Source organism: Homarus americanus, unplaced genomic scaffold (genome assembly GCF_018991925.1).
Source record: "Homarus americanus isolate GMGI-L3 unplaced genomic scaffold, GMGI_Hamer_2.0 scaffold9741, whole genome shotgun sequence".
Lineage (NCBI taxonomy): Eukaryota > Metazoa > Arthropoda > Malacostraca > Decapoda > Nephropidae > Homarus > Homarus americanus.
The window spans coordinates 497,969-516,382 of NW_024747359.1; the positions used below are offsets into that span (position 1 = coordinate 497,969).

The following is an 18,414-nucleotide window of genomic DNA, read 5'->3' on the forward strand; positions in this document are numbered from 1 at the left end:
TAATGCCGAGGAAGCAACAATGTGCATGTACTGTATGATTGGGGATCATGATTTTTGGTGTTTCGTGGAGATGGGAATGTTATTTTCAGGTAACGTGGGGCTTCATGAAGCATAGTAGGTAAACCAAGCAATTAAATCTTAGAACAATGTTGTAGCAGGGGAATAACAAATGTTAAAGAGTGAATGACATTAAAGGAATGATGAATCTCCAGGTACTGTATTACCCAATTTTTTAGTTTATATTGAAAATTTATACTAAATTTCATCCCATTTAGTAGTGGTGGGGTCAAGTTGATAAAAAGTAATATTTTATGCATACAATACCATGTTTTTATTTACTTTTTAGGTGAAAGAAGTCATACCAGATGCAGTTAAAACAACGGGTGATGTCACACTTTCAAATGGAGAAAAAATTGAAAGTTTTCTCTTGGTGAACAAGGTACAGTACTTTTTCATTTTTAATTAGCTCTGAAATAAAATTCACTTGGGAGAGCTCCTTACTCATTCACTTCTGACAATTCTGATACCCAGTACAGAGTATTTAGTTGTATGTAGAATGTACCATATATTCATTATGGCACTGCTCCAAAAGACTGAGGTTTTGGTAATCCACACCCATGATGTCTATCTTGGCACCATGATTGCTTATGGGTACCAGTAATTGTGTTATTTTTAACACTAGCTAACTCTGCTAAGAGGAATTTATTTGAGATGATAATAATGTTTGGTAACTTTTTATGCCACATACCCTATTCTTTCGCGTAAAACTTACGCACAACTTACAAAATGTAAGTGTCATCATAATCTAATAAGCTATGCCATGATATTTTACATTATACAGTAGTCTACATAAGGTTAAAGGTGTCTTATTACTTTGTTTTTAGTTGACATTAATACTTTTCATTGTTGATGTCATGGGTACGTTAAATGTGAGTGATAGAGTGAGAGAGATACGACTTAGTTTACTTTATTCTCTTGGCCATTTGTCAGCTTTTCAATTTAAATGAAAGGTAATAAAATGTATGACAGTTTAATTTAAGTTTCCTGTACGGTATATGAGCCACATTTTTGAACTGGGTATTGTAACAGTTAGCCATACACCTCAGTTTATTAAAATTTATTTATGATTACAGTAATATTTCCTTTATTAACTTGATTACAAGCTAGATGGTGTGTATTTGGAATTAAACCTTTTCATTTATGTATTTTCTAGGAGCGTATATTCATGGAGAATGTAGGGGCAGTGAAGGAACTTTGTAAAGTCACTGGCAACTTGGAGAATCGCATTGGAGAACTTGAGATAATGAATAAGAAAATATCACAGCTACGAAGATTTGAATCCTTCAAGTCAACCTCATCGTCAGTATCTACACGCACCTCAGGTAAAGGAACAGATAACTTGCATTTTACTTGGGGTCTACAGTCTTACATTGATGGTGCAGTCACCTCTGGCCATCTAATCTATCAACCAGGGAAAAACAACCTCTCCATTCAGTTTACATTATGATCCATTTCACCCATAAATCATAACAAAATTAGAAAACCAATTCCTATTTTTGTACTTTTGTTTAAAGCAACGTCACGAGTATCATCAGTGTGCAACCGAAGTCGTGGGTGTTCCAGGCGTCATAAACACATGGGCAGTGGACACGACGATGGTATATGCAACAATAAGACTCTTCAGGTCACCACTATTACCCTTGTGTGCATCATGGCCTTTTGGTAGGTTGTACTGTACTGTATATACTCTGTTCTCTATGAATGTGCTATAGTAGTAGTACCATGTAAATCTTAAAGCACAAAGTATAATATTTTAACTTATTACATCATTGAACTTAGTTATAATTACTTATTTGTTTTCATTATCATGGTTATTACTTATCTAATTGTCTATAAACAGTCTGATGGCTATGGCAACTATCTACATTCTGGATTACAAAGAAAGACGTAAGGACCCGGCCACGACTACGGCAACGTAAGTCTCCTTTTTTATTTTTGCGTCTTTACTTTTTCCACAGCTCGGTATTTTCTATCGTCCTACATGTTTACAATTGCTTTGGCATGTAAATAAACTATGCAGGTACACATTTCAGCAGGTGTTCAGATAATACAGGTATATATTGTACATTGACCTTGGGGGTAAACAGTTTCCAATGTACCAGACAGTGCAGACATACAACAAATGTAGACAGTCAGGCAATTTGACCAAGGATAGCCATCAGATTCTTATTTCCAGTAGGGTCCTTAACACTCAGTTGTCTTTAGTCCTCTCACCTATCAGCATGACAGGGATGCTCACAAGGGTATATATACAGTACATACACACATAACGTGTGATAAATTTAGATGCTTTCTCTCGTAACATGTACTGTACTGTAATCTACAATCTATATCACATCACTATATTCACAGACTGGCTGTGCTCTTGAATGATACAGTACTGTACAGGTATATTATGTTTTTATTTCTCCATTTGCCTTAGGAGCTAAGCTGTACAAATATGTACATGTGTTTTTGTTTGGTTTTTCACATACACTCTGCAGCCAAACTACCCAGTATCAGTTTCACTCCCTGACTATCAATCTGTTTATTCACATATTTTATATCTTGTTCCTTGTATGAGCTCCTCATCTCTCAGGTATTGACGACATGAAAAAACACAAGTATTATTACAGTACAGTAAATGGAAAGACATAATAATGAAACCAACTTTAAGACACATACTGTATGTCAACTATTTATTTTGCTATTGTTCCTTTTGATACTTAAATGTGCTGAGAAGTACTGGAGAGTGGCAAAGAAGTTAAAAGTAAAATACAGTTCTGTATTAACCAGAGTACAGTACAGGGTGTTCAGTATTTGTGAATAAAATAATATTTATGCAGTTTTGCAATGAATGGAACAGGTTACAAGATGATTTAATTTTACACATTATTGACCTCGGTGTTTCTTATCCTCAGGACAACGACAGCCACCACCATATTCCTGTCTTCCTCTATGGTGACGTCTACTTTACGGACGGCCACTACAGATAGGACCACCTCTTCTACCGATGACGTCTCTCATACCTCTGTTGTGTTTACCACCAAGCCAACCTTTGGAAGCACTACACCAGATCCATTGATTCCAAGACCACCTGTTATAGGGAAGCCTGATTACTGCCAAGAAACTGATCCCAATGAAGACCCAGTATGCCAGGTACAGTAGTGATTACATGTATAGTAACAGTTAACCTGTATTAATGGCTTAGTCTTGATATATCATTATAGTAAGGTATTATATGGTACAGTAATCTGATATAAGCATTCATAGCCTAAAGTTGTTCAATATGTTGTTACAGGTATATTGCTGCCCACTTAATAACATCTGGACAGGTGTGATGGCCCCATTGCAACTGAGCCCCAGTACTGCATCCACTACCGTTACTCTCAGCCGTCGCATCATACACTATGGTCAGTTATACAGCACAGTATGAATTTAAGAACATATTTTACTGTTCAATTTCTGACATTTCAGTAAAATGTTGTTAACAAATTAGGGAAAATTTGTGTATATACTTCACTTTTACTTTTATCCTCTTCTCCACTGATCGGCTCATTAGTCGTTTGGGAGGTTGGTCACGTCTCTGATACACACTGTGGCAAGTACTGGGCATGAACTGGCTCCTGAATATATCGTAACCTGCTCCAGTGTCTGTCAAGTCTGGCCTTGAATGAGCTCACACTCGGTGTCATCACAACACTCTCTGGCAGATTGTTCCAAGAGTTCACAATTCTCACTCCAAAAAAGTTTACCCTCACTGTTTTCTGGGCTTGTGGCTTCTTCAACTTTGAGCTGTTACCCCTTGTGGGGCGGGCATCTGCCAGCTCCAGGTATGTACATTTGACTGAGTAGTGCCCTCTGAGATGTTTATCTTCTATTACGTCGCCCCTTGCCCGTCTGTAGTATAAGCTATGCACTTGAAGGCATTCTAATCTCTCTGGGTACCTGAGGTTCCATAGAGCAGGCACCAGTCTGGTGACCCTCCTTTGGACATTTTTAAACCATTAACAGTGCTCCAGATGGGGAAGCACTTCACTCTTGAAGATTGTGATGACTGACGGACCATCCAGATATCTAAACGACCTTTTTATAAGACCTACTAGTTTCATTGCCTTATTCACCTTCTCTTTTCACAGTGACCAGAGAACTTAAGTTCCTTGTCAACATAGACACCCAGGTCCTTTTCACATTCGGTCTCAATTAATGCAGTTTCTTTTTCCTGTTGGGACATATGTGATACACCTCCTTACTGTTGGTGCAACCCAAGTGCATCCTCTTGCGCTTTGGGACATTGAATTTTAGCAGCCATTTCTTCGACTATTCTTGAAGCTCACAGAGTTCTTTCTGCAGCTTTTCATAGTCTGTTTGGTTCATAATTTCCCTAAATATCTTGGCATCGTCCACAAATATTTGTATGGAGGAGTGTATAGTTTCTGGCATATCATTTATGAAGCAGACAAACAACGATGGGCCCATTACTGCCCTGTGGTACCTACTTGTCACAGGTACAAATAAGAACATTAGAATGGAGGAAACTGCAGCGGGCCTGTTGGCCCATACTGGGCAGTCCCGTTTTTACCCAATATCACTCCTATATCCATCCAACCTATGTTTGAAGCTATCCAGCATATTCAAGTTAATAATGATGTTTCGTAACTTGTTCCACTCATCCACTATATTTCCAAATCAATGTTTACCTATCTTGCACCAAAATCTAAATTTGTCTAATGACGATTTCACACCATTAATCATCTCACACTGTTTTTGGTCATGCAGAAATTCTTCTATGCATGCTAGGACATTTCCTCGAATCCCGTACCATTCCAATTTAATTCTCAGTCTTTCAGGGGGTACGCTGTTGAAAGCCTTGGTAAAATCTAAGTATATACATAAAGATATTGTCAATATTTCCACCTTGTTCTAGAATTTGAGTCCAAACATCCAGGACCTAGAGTACTGAAATTGTGTTAAGCAGGAGCATCCCAGCATAAAACCATGTTGGCAGTCCTTTACAAGGTTGTTTTGTAGTAGATGTTTCATCATGGCATCTATTATGATGCTCTCTAGTACTGTACACACTACAGTATGTTGGTCAGGCTCACTGGTCTACAAGTATAATTATTCATGGAGTGACGATCGCCCTTCTTGAATATAGGACTTGCACAAGTCATTTTCCAGTCATCAAAGACCTTTTGCTCATCCAGGCATTTGGAGAAGATGATATTAAGGGGCTCCGCAAGCTCGTTACACAGGTCTCTGAACACTCTGGGGTGTACCATATCAGGGCCAGGACTCTTACGAATCTTTAGCTTTGTTTATTTTTATACCCTCTTCTGAGAACACAATGTGGATGAGCACTGTGTCAAACCGCTTTTCCTCAAACGCAGGAAGATTGTTCGCATCTTCTCTTGTGAACACCGAGGAAAGGAATTTGTTCAACACTTCCGCCTTATCCTGGTCATAATCTGCATAACTACCATCTTCAAGGCTCGGGTCCAATATGCCTACTCGGATTATTAATTTGAACTTTGCGAAGCAGTAAAAACCTTTGGGTTTGACTTGACCTTGCTTGCAATCTGCCTCTGGAACTCTTTGTCACCCCTTCTACACTCTGACTTTTCTTAGTTCCTGGATCTGGCATACATCCTCCTGTTTTGCTCATCATTTGTCCTAACCCACCTCTCGAAATCCTGAATTTTCTTCTTAACTTTGTCGACCGCCGCATGGTTCTAGTGTAATGGTCTCCTTGTATTCCTGTAGGCACTGGGTTTGGTCTTGGGTATATGTTTATCGATCAGATAGTTAACTTTACTTTATTTTCTCGTCCCCTGGGCCCTGTTGTGGGTCGATGACCTGTGCCCGGGTGGGCTATTCCCCATAAATCCATAAATAAATAAATAAATAAAAAATAAAAAGCTTTCTCATGGAAATAGAGTACACTACAGTATAACCATAGGCCATTCAGTGTTAGGGTGTATTGTTACCTGCATAGATTAATGATTTTCTCAGTGCATACAAAATAATAAAAACCTACTGAAATATTACATCTCAAACCTCATCTTCACCAGTGATTTTATTAATTGTTTTCAGCTTTATACTGTGCAGACAGACTGAATTGAGTAGTGGGTTGGATCTCTCATTAATACAAGATATTTTTTCTCCATACCAGGTACTACAACTGTTCCTCCAACCATGTCACGGTATGGGGAGGTCATCACTAATAAACTGTCAACCAGTGACCCGAACACAGTTAATGATTCAACAACACAGGCAGAGACACAGCGGTTAAAGGTTAGTTCAGTGTTAAACACATGCTTTGAAAATATTATGAATTACAATACTGTACCGTACTGTTGTTTTTCGTTTTGTGCACTGTATACTACTGAACAGTAGTTACATATTTTTTTCTTTCACACTATGCTCTGTATCTTGATTATACTGTACTACTGTATTATTATTGACCAGTTTTCACATTAGGCTATGTCTTTTGAACTTACCCTATTTTTAAAAGTTTCCTCATTACATTATGTAACTTGAAACTTTTACAAACTCACACACACATACATATACCAAAATAAAACCATGACATATACATACTGTATATGTCGTTCTTCATTTTATTGTCCACACTACTGTTGCTTAAACTATAGATTAACAAGTAAATAGTAATGATTTAATTTACTCCAACAGCCTATGCCCAGTAAGAAGTCTGGCCCTCACGATCAAATGGCACGTCTAGCTCGTCACAGAGCTCAAATGAGTCGACCTTCTAACTCTCGCAGTATCAAACAAACACTTAGCAAGCGTTCCATTCACTCCAAACGATCTACTGATAGTTCTCCACGTCAAAAAACACAAATGAGCGGCAGTAAGCAGTTTTGTAATACATTGTACTGTACATGTTTTAATTTTATAAAATGCATTACGTATATCACCACATATGGTAGATGGCAAGCAATTCATAGCATTATTACATAAGGTACAGTTTTAGGCAATGATCATAATCTTTACAAGTAATTATTTAAAGATCAAAATATCTAGTTCCCAGTGTTATATTCATTGATGAAAATATTATTCATTTTAATGACTGAAATGAGCCACTTATGGTAAAGGTGAGTACAGTACTGTAAAGTGATCATAACCATATAAATAGAAAGAATTAGTAAAGTTCACCTTATCTTTTCAGGTACAAATGTTCAGATCCCAACTATAGATATTGTGGAGTTGAACACAACAATCAGTCACCTCTACTGTCTCAACTCCTCAGATACCTACTCTGACTGCTTCTCCAACAGAGCCAAAAACTTTACTTATGGCCTCCCAATCTCACGGTTCATGCCACACACCAACCTTACACTGCACTTCAGGTAGGTTGAAATGCTGATTATACAGGTATTTGTAATACCTAGACACTTGTTATAAAGTTCATCAGTAGAATATTTGTTGCAGAAGCAAATGGTGAAGGACTTTATTCTTTATCTGTCTAGCCATGGTTGTCTTACAGTATTTTAAAACCCTTGTTGAATTACATGCTCAAAGTGAGGGGTTAAAAATCCAAGATGCTACAGAGTTGTTTTAATAATCTAAGAAAATTGAATCATGTGGTTTTTGAGGATGGCTGTGGTGCTGATGGGTGTTGGTAGTAGTGTGTGAAGTGACAGGTATAACACAGAGCTTTGTTGTGGAAGGAAAACATCATAGAAAAAGTATCTGACAGCCCACAAGCTGTGTTTGCTCTTAATTTTGAACATCATGCATTATAGTTACGGTGTTGGAAAATGCTTGGAAGAGTAATAAAAAAGTTGTTAAAGAGAAGAGTTGTTAAACATTAAAGAAAGCTAATACTTTATTGCCAGCCACATGATTTTCATTCACTATGTTATCAATCAATATTTTGCGAAAATTACCACAAAGTAATTTAAATAAAAGTTCTACAGGTAGTGTATTTGTGAATGTTTGTAAAATATTAGATTTTCGGTAAAAAAAAATCTAAATATTGTGTGTGTCATACTTGATGTTTGTTATGTGAAAGGTGTTATCAGGGAAGCAAGAAGTAATAAACAAAATTAAAAGAGAAAGTATATAGAAAAGTGGGAAAAATAGGACATTTTTTAAACATGCTGTACTCAGGATTTTAAAAAGTGCAACAGACTACAGAGTATTAAGTTCCTCTGCCAGGTTAATCTGTTTTCCAGTTTTTGAGTGCTTACAAATGAATAAACGAATCAACACATAAACATACAGGTATGCGTGACTCTTAACTCCACTGGGAAGGATTGACTTTTAAATAGATTTTGCTTTTAACAGATTCCTGGCGGACAGTTTTGCCAGGCAGCCTTCTTTCTGCACCAACCGCAGTGACAGCATTCCACCATTTCCATTTGAGCAGTGTCCAGTTTCTGGCGATAACCTTTCACCATATGAGGTGGTGGAGACCAATGGGCCAAGTCCCCGTGACCGCTATGTTACCCTTACCAATGTTGGAATGTGGCTTCAGGTTGCATACAAGTTTCGCATACCAATAATTGATGAAGATGACGTAAGTTGCGTGGACATTTTTACACCTTTTCTTTGCATTGTTTCATACATTACAACTACTCTACATGCTTATAGTTCTTCAGATAATATTAATGGCTACTTTTTTTTATGCATTGCTTGCCAAAAGCTTGGGGCTCAGGAATCCCGGGAATCTATAACCCTGAAGAATTACGCCTGTATTATTAAACCGCCACACCACCCCATTAAGTACAGTACTGCGGTGTCCCTCAGGACTCGTTTAGTTTAAAACTCGGGTCGAAACACGACGACCCTCTTCAAGGGAAGATGTTGTTTAATAATACGAGCGTAAAAGTTTATAACAAGGTAACAAAGAATAGACCAACTGCCTGAACAGCTAGTAAGCTGATAAGTGTTGAAATGATAAATATAAAAATCTCCCTTACCAATACCCAACCATCCTGAAATTGCCTTATTCATTTCATAGTTTATAAGGACCCACTTAGCATGGAAGATGTATTCCTGAAGTACTTCGGTCAAGTGAAAATTCATGCTACAGTAGGCTCTCACCAATAACGTCTAATAGGTGCCTGAAAAACACCGTTAATAGCGAAAACGTTATTTGTGTGACAATAAAATACATGTAAAAAGGGTTTATTGGTGCTGCCGCCTCAAGAATTTCACCCAATTTTTCCCCTTAGAAGCCCTCCTAACACTTTTTGTTAGCAGAAATAAAAAGAATTGTTATTCAATCATCAAAATAAAGAGTTTGAGTAATATAACACTTAGCTTGGGGGAGTTTTTGAGGTGCTTGGTGTGATGCTTGTTCCGTATCTGAGGGACGCTAACACTTGCACTGTCTTTCATTCTACAAGCTAACCATTCCACAAGAAAATGCTCTGCTATCACAAACAACCTGTTTCTATCACTTTTATCTTTCATAGCTCGCCTCGCATTTCCATCACTACTGAAATATTTCTGAGCCAGCACAATACTCTTCTTGATCTCCTCTAAGTTCATCTTAATTTTTCGCACTCTTAGACTCAGGTCAATTCAATTTCCTCACAATATCAATGTTCCGTGCACCACTTTCAATGAGCTCAACAAACTGTTCTTTATCCTTGACCGAGTAGGCACGCTTCTTGTGGCTTTGTCTCTTAGCTTTGGGGTCTTTTTTCTCATTCACTTTAAAAGTTCCCGGGCATTCAGGTAGCAAATCACTCCCTCCACCACCTCCCCTAGCCCCCACAGGCAAAAATGTGGAAGCCATTATTGATCACCGACCCCAGCAACCACTGGTTATAGAGGAGAAAATCTCACACGTGGGCGCAGCGCTGTATTCCACAGAGCGTGTGAGAGAGTAAGAGTGAGGCGGAGTGGACAACTACGTCATCAACACGGCGACAAACAAACACTATCTTTGATGCGCTCAGACGCTTCCCGCGAAATCTCCGTTATTCAAGAGAATCCAGACGTTATTATTGAAAATGGGTATCTATTGTAACTTACCGTGATTGTCGAAAACGTTATTGTGGAAGTCGTTATTGGCGAGAGCCTACTGTACCAAGAGCTCCCCCCCACATAATTTTACACCCCTAAATATATGTAAAACTTAATTGTAATAACTACATACATAATTTTAATACAATAAATAAATGATGGTCTCAGCTATTGCATATACTAATTGTCTTTTTTCTTCTTAATTGTTCTCATTAAAGATTCACAGAGATCAAACTCGCATCCAGTTGCCTTGGTGCCTCACTCCATTCTATACAACAATTTAACTTTCACTTCATAGGTAATCTTAGACATTTTGGAAACATAATTTCACACAAGTAAAAATTATTTCCAAATAAAAATAATTAAAATATAAACAAAATATGCAGTGTGAAGTTATCCAGAGAGATTAGAATGCCTGCAACTGCTTAGCATATACTACAGACGGGCAAGGAGTGACCTTTTTGAAGTGTATAAGCATCTCAGAGGGCATTACCCAGTCGAGTGTCCACACCTGGAACTGGAGGATCCCCGCCCCACAAGGGGGTCACAGCTCAAGGTTGAAGAAGCCACAAGTCTAGAAAACAGTGAGAGCAAACTTTTTTGGAGTGAGAATTGTGAACTCTTGGAATAATCTGCCAGAGTGTTGTGATGGCACCAAGTGTGAGCTCTTTCAAGACCACACTTGACCAACACTGGAACACGTTGGGATACATTCAGTACTTGCCAACAGTGTGTACCGTCTGCTTAAGCAGCTAACGAGCTGATCAGCGGCGAAGTGGATAAAAGTAAAAGTGTGCAGTACAGAGAACACATGTATAAACTGTACTGGGGGTGTTGGTGGTACAGCGGTAACACACTTATCTCACCAATATGCCAAGGGTTCAAGCCTCTGCCCAGAGACAGGTTTCCCAGTCCCCAGTTTTCTCCTATACTAACACTGCATAGACCAACTGCCCATAGGGCTAGTAAGCTAAGTTGTGAAAATTATTAAAAGATTGACTCCTAGGGGACTCACCCTATAAGGCACACTGTGATTAGCTGGTCTCATACTGTATGTCCTTTATAAAGAAAAAGGTTGAGAGAGCTGATAAGGACTCTTATGATCATGTTATACTACTGCACAGTACAGTAGAACACTTAAATAAAATTTATTCAGTTTTTGGTTGTAAGGTAATAATTGAAAATCTAAGCCTACTCTTCTTTTTTTGCACTATAGCAGGAGTCTTTAGTGTGATATTTTAAATTTGCTGATACAATATGTAAATTTTACTTGCAAAACATCACTTTACATCAACTGGAAGATTATCTACAGTATATTTTTTTTTACATTTCAGGATCCCTGCAACTGCACACCAGAATATGTTGGAGAAAAATTTTATGAACTGAATTTCATATTTCAACGAGTTTGTACTGAATAAGGCGAAAAAAGTTGTGTTAATCATGTACAGTATTCAAAATTAATTTTATATTTCGGTCATGCATGTTTACTCCTGAACAGCCAAACCATTTTCATATCCATGACAATAACTTTTGGCAATGCTTCACAAATTTGGATGTAATCATCTTTTGTAAAATTAAGTGTGTTTCCACAATTTCTGATAATATAAATAAGGTATATGTACAGTCCCTCCTTTTATGGATTTCTCAGTACATCCATGTAATTCAGACCCGGTATTTTATTTATAGTTTAAATGGATAATCTCTAGTGGGCAATTATTTGTAGGATTTGTACTGTTAGAGACAGACAGTCTTATCAAGGATCTGATTAGGCATAGAGTATGATAAATATGTATATATTTTGTAAATACTTAATTTTAAATGGTTCAGTTAAAATGTTTTACTTGTACCTACTGGAAGGCAGGATCCTGGCATATGAAATAATCATGTTTAAATATGCTTTAGAGAAATTTACCAATACTATGACAGATTTATATCTTTATGTTTGAAGTTAAAATTTGCCAAATACTGTATTGCAGTCATCATAGAAGATGTGAACTTTCTACTATGTCAATGATTTCTTGGCATTTCATTTTAATTTTGATGGAATTTGTGCCAGTGATTTGTGAGTCCACTACTTGTGGGTCTCTGGAGCTCTTCAGATTGTCTGTTCCTCACCTTAGCTTCTGGTTCTACTGTTTCCTTATTAATAATTAAAATGTTTGACAGTACACAGATTGTACAGTCAACTCCTCGTACATTACAGTTCTCATACACACATTGGCTGTTATCTCATGTGGGATTCTTTGGTGATTCTTAATAGTGAAAAGTATTTCATACAAGGAGTTCGACATTGCAGCTTTCTTTATCATGCCTTGCTTTATGCAGTTAAAGTGACTGATGAAAATATTTTTTGAGAAGTTAATTTATGTCGGACTGGTTAGTTTACTTTCCTTCCTGTTATTTCAAGACTTACTTGTTGTACAAAAAAGGGATTTTATTTTGTATTTTGCACAATGTGAAATGATCCCTCAGGTTGGTCTGCCCTGAGGTGGTCCTTGGATACCTTCTTTCAATCATACACTAAAGACAATATGCATGCTCTGCTTTATACTTATGCCCTGGTGATTATCACACTGATGATGGAGAAAATTACATAATCATTGACCATCACTACTGTGGTGCTACTGTACTTGTTACTCATTTTAATTATTGAGTAGGGTGTGCCTGTTTCAAGGCATAACTTATCACATTATCTCATTGTCATCATTGCCATCATTCACAGATGTCAGCACAGCTTGTGGAGTGTTTCATGTTAACATGTGTAATTGTTATTCTTGGTGGAGTATAAATCACCAAAAGTTTTGTTAAGTTTTATTTTTAGTTTTATGACAAAAAAGTTCAAGATAACATTTGCAAAGTACAGAAGGCTGCAGAGCTCAGAGTCACTGTATCTGCAGTGTAATTTACAATTATACTTTTATAGAAATATTTTAAGAGAATCTGCAAGAAAATACAATTTCTATGATCTCAACTGTTACTTTATCCAATACCTACTTGTTTCTTTATATATATATATATATATATATATATATATATATATATATATATATATATATATATATATATATATATATATATATATATATATATATATATATATATATATATATATATATATATATATGAGAATCCTTTCTTTTCCAGAAGTTAGTGGAGTTGTTCTTTAAGTCTGTAAACTTAGTAAGTAAAAAATATAATTGAAATTCATTATCTTGAACTTCGACTGTTTTACACTTTCATACCTGAAAACAATATTAGAAAAAGTTATGGATAGTAGGAAATACAGGTAATGAATTCATTTGATTAAGTCATGATTAAAGTGACATAATTTGTGATATTTTTAACTTCAGACACACATTCCAAGAGTATGAAACTTACTACTTTTCCTAGTTTTGTAAATATGGGTTACTTGTACAGAAGAATTTATGATTTGAGATTTCACATTAATAAATGTACTTAAGCTATATTATTGTTTATTGCAAACCTAACGCCCTCTTGTATTCATAAAAATTTTGTGATCTCCAAATTGTGTATACAGTATGTTTGTGTGAGAACTAAATTTTGTGTACATGTACTTTCTAAGGAAAATGAAGGGCAACCCTGAGAGACATCTTTTGCTGTGAGGACCCACCTCTCTTTTTTGCAATTTAATCAAGGAGAGGTTTGATCTGGATTGATCAAAACAACCAGCCCTCATTACAGTGTACACTGTCATTTTCAACAGGGGGTCAACCACTTCAGGGCCAACCTTCCCTCCCCGACAACATTTGTGGAAATCTGCCCCCACAAGGGGTCACAGCCAGGGATGGACTGGCCATCTGGAGTATCGGGATAATTCCCGGTAGGTTGGTCGATCTGTGGGCTGGCGAGGAGGGGAGGAAGAATAATAATAAAAAAAAAAAAAAAAAAAGTAATGCAGGCAGCCCACTGCCCCCAGCACCATCAAACTCACACATTCAGTACCTGTGGTCCTGGGGAGATCACTGACCTCCGTTCGTACACATGACTGGGCTACCAGACTCAATAATGCATCACTAAATCACAGTAGAATTATTACTTTTCTCAGAGTGCAGTATTTGATGTCTGACTATATCAGGAAAGAATCTGAGTATAAAATACAGAACCTTAAACCAAGTCATATTTCCAATATGTGCTGTTGACATCTGTCTCAGGAATTGCATAATGATTCATGTTTGATGTTTGAATGATCTTGCTCCCTATTGTTTGAATTACTCTTTGACATTCACACTTCACAGATATGCGCAAGAAGCCCATTACTTGTAGTTATGTCTTCTATTATTTAATTTTATCATGATAATCAGCCTGGATCAGAGTACTAATGCTGACTCCAACTGTGAATTTTTTTTATTAGTTTATTCATTCATTCATTTATAGCAGCAGAGGAAATAAACAGGGAAAGCACAGATACCAATACAGTACAGTGGTCCCTCGGTTAACGAGTTACCTCCCATAAGATTCTTAACTTCGGTTGACAAGCAATCCCTCAATTAACGAGTTTCTTACAAGCCGACCTGAACATGTTTTCGCTTGCACTTGGCGGTCAACCAGCTGTAGTATTAGTCCGCCAATACAGTAATTGGTTCTAGGGCTTAAATTCCTTACTATTTTAGTAAATATCAAAAAGTTTATACTATTCAATAATTTTAAAAGTTTAATATTAAATTTTTTAGTCATTTTAACAATTATTGAACATAATTGAAGGTAAGGTCACTAGTTTCATGCGCACCATCCACCCTGCCAACACACCATACAGGCGTTAGTCTCTCTTTTCAGTGGAGGTAACATCTTGCTTGAGACTCTTCAACTAAATGCCTTTTTTTTGTGTTTCCTAGCAAATTATTGGTTATTTTGAAATTTCTTTTACATATTGACAATATATAGTGCAGTGTTATTTTAAAGAAAATAATCTTGAATTACACCAAGTTTAAACTTAAAATATCACGTGTTGAGATTTTTTGAATCCAGCATGGGCCCTAAGAGATCAAGAAAAGCAATTTCAATCCAAACCAAGCAGGAAATTATAAAAAAAACATGAAGAAGGCATTAGAACAAATGCGCTATGCAAAGAATATGGCATGTCGACATCAACTGTGTCGACAATTCTTACACAGAAAGACAAATTTAAAGAAGTGAAAGTGAGAGACAAATCTACCAGAGTGTTTAAAAGTAGATCCCTAATTACAGAAACTGAGAGGTTACTTCTCATCTGGATTAGGGAAAAACAGATGAAAGGTGATTCAGTTTCTACTGAATTTATTTGTGAAAGAGCCAGGGAGATATACGAACATTTAAAGACAGATCAACCTGGTTCTTCAGGCACAGAATTTGAAGATCTTAGGGCCAGCAAAGGCTGAATCGAAAAATTTAAGAAAAGAAGTGACATTTTTCGTGTAGTTTGGCATGGTGAGGCTGCTAGTGCTGATAAGGAAGGGGCAGCAAAGTTTTTAGTGGAGTTTAAAGAACTGGTGGAAGAAAATTCTCTGTTAGAAAGTAAAAAATATATTTTCCTAGAGTATTTGTATGTGTTTAAACCGAATATGACCTTCATTTCTGGGGGAAATTAGCATTTTTTTTTTTTACATTCTCCGAAAAAAATTATGGCAAAATATACCAAAAAAAAAAAACACTAGAAAACAAAAACCAAACCTAACCTAACTGACTCTCACCATATGATGGAATCACCTTTTTCTTACCTTATTGGCCTGGTTCTTGTTCATCATTGGATTCTGAGATTACATAAGAACATAAGGAGTCTGCAATAGGCCGGTTGGCCTGCACATGGCAGCTCCTGTCGAGAGTTACTACCACTCTCTATCATCCATGAATCTATCTAGCCTCCTTTTGAAACTTTCCAGAGTTCCAGCACTTACTACAAAGTTGGTAAGCTTGTTCCACTCGTCCACCACCCTATTTGTGAACCAGTTTCTTCCTATCTCCCTCCTAAACCTAAACTTATCCAACTTGAATCCGTTGCTCTGAGTCCTATCCTGCTCAGATATTATAAGAACTTTATCTATATCCCCTTTATTGATTCCTTTCACCCACTTAAATACTTCTATCATGTCTCCCCGCACTCTTCATCTTTCTAGGGAATGCAAGTTAAGTTTCTTCAACCTATCCTGATATGGAAGGTTTCTAAGTCCCGGAATCATTTTTGTCATTCTTCGCTGCACCGACTCTAGTGAATTTATATCCATTCTATTATAGGGGCACCAGAACTGAACGGCATATGTTGATCTTTGCAATATTTACATTCAGTCTTGCTCCTAAAACTGTATTTTGCTCTTGTGAGACCACACCTGGATTACGCAGTTCAGTTCTGGTCACCGTATTACAGAATGGATATAGAATCCTTGGAAAGAATTCAGAGGAGAATGACAAGACTAATCCCGGGCATTAGGAACCTTGAATATAGAGACAGGTTAAAGCATCTTAATTTGCACTCCCTTGAGAGACGTAGAGCGAGGGGCGACCTGATAGAGGTGTATAAGTGGAAGGCAGGGCTAAACAAGGTACTCAAACTATCCAACCAGGCGCGAACTCGTAACAATGGTTTTAAATTAGACAAATTTAGATTTAGGGGTGAAATAGGTAAACACTGGTTTGAAAACAGAGTAGTGGATGAATGGAACAAGTTACCAAATATCATCATTAACTCGAATACGCTGAATTGCTTCAAACATAGGTTGGATGCTCATATGAGCAATAGGGGTTGGGTGTAAACGGGACTGCCCAGTATGGGCCAATAGGCCCACTGCAGTTTCCTCCATTCTTATGTTCTTATGTTAACACCACGCGATCCAAAAAATGCTAAAGTTTCTTCGTATTTTTCCAAAAAACTCGCAATCAGCTCCATATAATTGAAGTGACACACATCGCAGACTGCCATGGTCGGAACTGAAGTTACTGAACTTGAATTTCGAAATATGAGAGATCCAAAATAAAACTCGAATTTGATTGGGTCAAATATACTGCGAATTAAACCCAAAATCATTTTAATTGGTTTCAAAAACAAAAACGCTTTTGATTGGCCGCGTGTGTACGTCAATGCATGCGCGTGATGATTTATGAAGGAGACACGCAGTGGAGGAGGAGAGGCAGGCGATAATGGTGAAAGATTAATGGAAGAAAATAGAGAACATTTTGGACAAGCTATCTCCGTTATCATACATTTCCCCCGGTAATGTAATAGATGAAAATTATCTTATAATTAGACGTCTCATTTGAATATGATAATAGATTAGTGGGAGGTATGAACGGTGTGTAAATGCAATAATGCCTTTTCAACTTTATACCACACAGGAAAAAGTCAGGATATTAGTCCCTAGGGATTGACCAATGTGTTTTTCCCGTGTATTTTGGTGTGTTTTAAATGAATCTGACCTTAATTTTTGGCGGAAATTGTTCGTTTTTGCCCCCACTCTCACACAAACAATAATGGGGAGAAAATGAGTCATCTAAAGTTTAGGTGACTCGTTTTCTCCCCCACCCAAAACTAACAAATCCTAACCTAACCTAACGTAACCCTAGCCAGGATCCGCCCCCCGTAGGCCTAGCTTAAACTAACCTTAATGTTTCAGTAGTTAAAAACTTTGGGGCGCGCCATGTCCAAAAGTGCAGTACCTTAGTTAGAAGTGGAAGGACCAGGGATACGTAAGAATTTGATAGAATGGTCGTCTTTCTCGTAAAACTCAGCAAAAACTATAATCGTAGGATCACAAATGCGAAATCCCTCCACCACGGCCATAGTGAGACTGGTCAATGAAATTACCCAGGCTACTTCATTTGAAAAAGATCAAATGTGATTGGTCAAAAAAATTCGCGTGATGATATCGATACATAATTGGTTACGAATAGATGATGTCAGTCAATAATGTACCGATAACATCTCCGCGTTTAATAAATACAATAATTTTAGCAGGGAATGGTACACACTGACCGGTACATTCCGACTAGGAGATGGACGTCACACTGCATCTAGGAAACAGCACATTACCACAGTATGAATGACATTTACCGACTGATAAATTCTTGCAGCAGTACATTAGGAATTTACGACTACATATGTGATTTGGCCTGACTCCTGTGTATAGATACATTAGTTAATAAATAAGGATTTTACCGCGTACACATTTAAATTTAAGTTCGCTTTACGATGGTCATATGATGTGTTTGATAGTCTTCAGCTGACTTAAACGTTATACATATTCCTTTTATATGCGCGTTAGTCATGTAAAATTTGATAAAAATAATAATGATAATAATAAATAAAATTGTTACTTTCTCCAATTATATTCGTCTTTAGTTGATGGCGATTACTATATGAGGAACAAGACAAACGAAGTTATTTAAATA

The 18,414-nt window shown here is 37.1% G+C and overlaps 1 protein-coding gene across 6 annotated transcripts in view; it reads left to right on the forward strand.

Annotated features, from left to right (window-relative positions):
- LOC121879563 (myelin regulatory factor-like protein) overlaps positions 1–11,864 on the forward strand; it is a 96,907-nt gene extending 85,043 nt beyond the window's left edge. For all 6 annotated transcript variants that reach the window (XM_042386215.1, XM_042386218.1, XM_042386217.1 and 3 more), the window contains 11 exons: positions 347–439; positions 1,214–1,382; positions 1,575–1,722; positions 1,901–1,975; positions 2,961–3,198; positions 3,341–3,452; positions 6,212–6,333; positions 6,733–6,910; positions 7,229–7,409; positions 8,350–8,581; positions 11,373–11,864. In XM_042386215.1, coding sequence (XP_042242149.1) covers positions 347–439; positions 1,214–1,382; positions 1,575–1,722; positions 1,901–1,975; positions 2,961–3,198; positions 3,341–3,452; positions 6,212–6,333; positions 6,733–6,910; positions 7,229–7,409; positions 8,350–8,581; positions 11,373–11,456 — 1,632 coding nt within the window. In that variant the 3' untranslated portion in view covers positions 11,457–11,864. The remainder of the gene's footprint in view (positions 1–346; positions 440–1,213; positions 1,383–1,574; positions 1,723–1,900; positions 1,976–2,960; positions 3,199–3,340; positions 3,453–6,211; positions 6,334–6,732; positions 6,911–7,228; positions 7,410–8,349; positions 8,582–11,372) is intronic.
- The last annotated feature ends 6,550 nt before the right edge of the window (positions 11,865–18,414 follow it).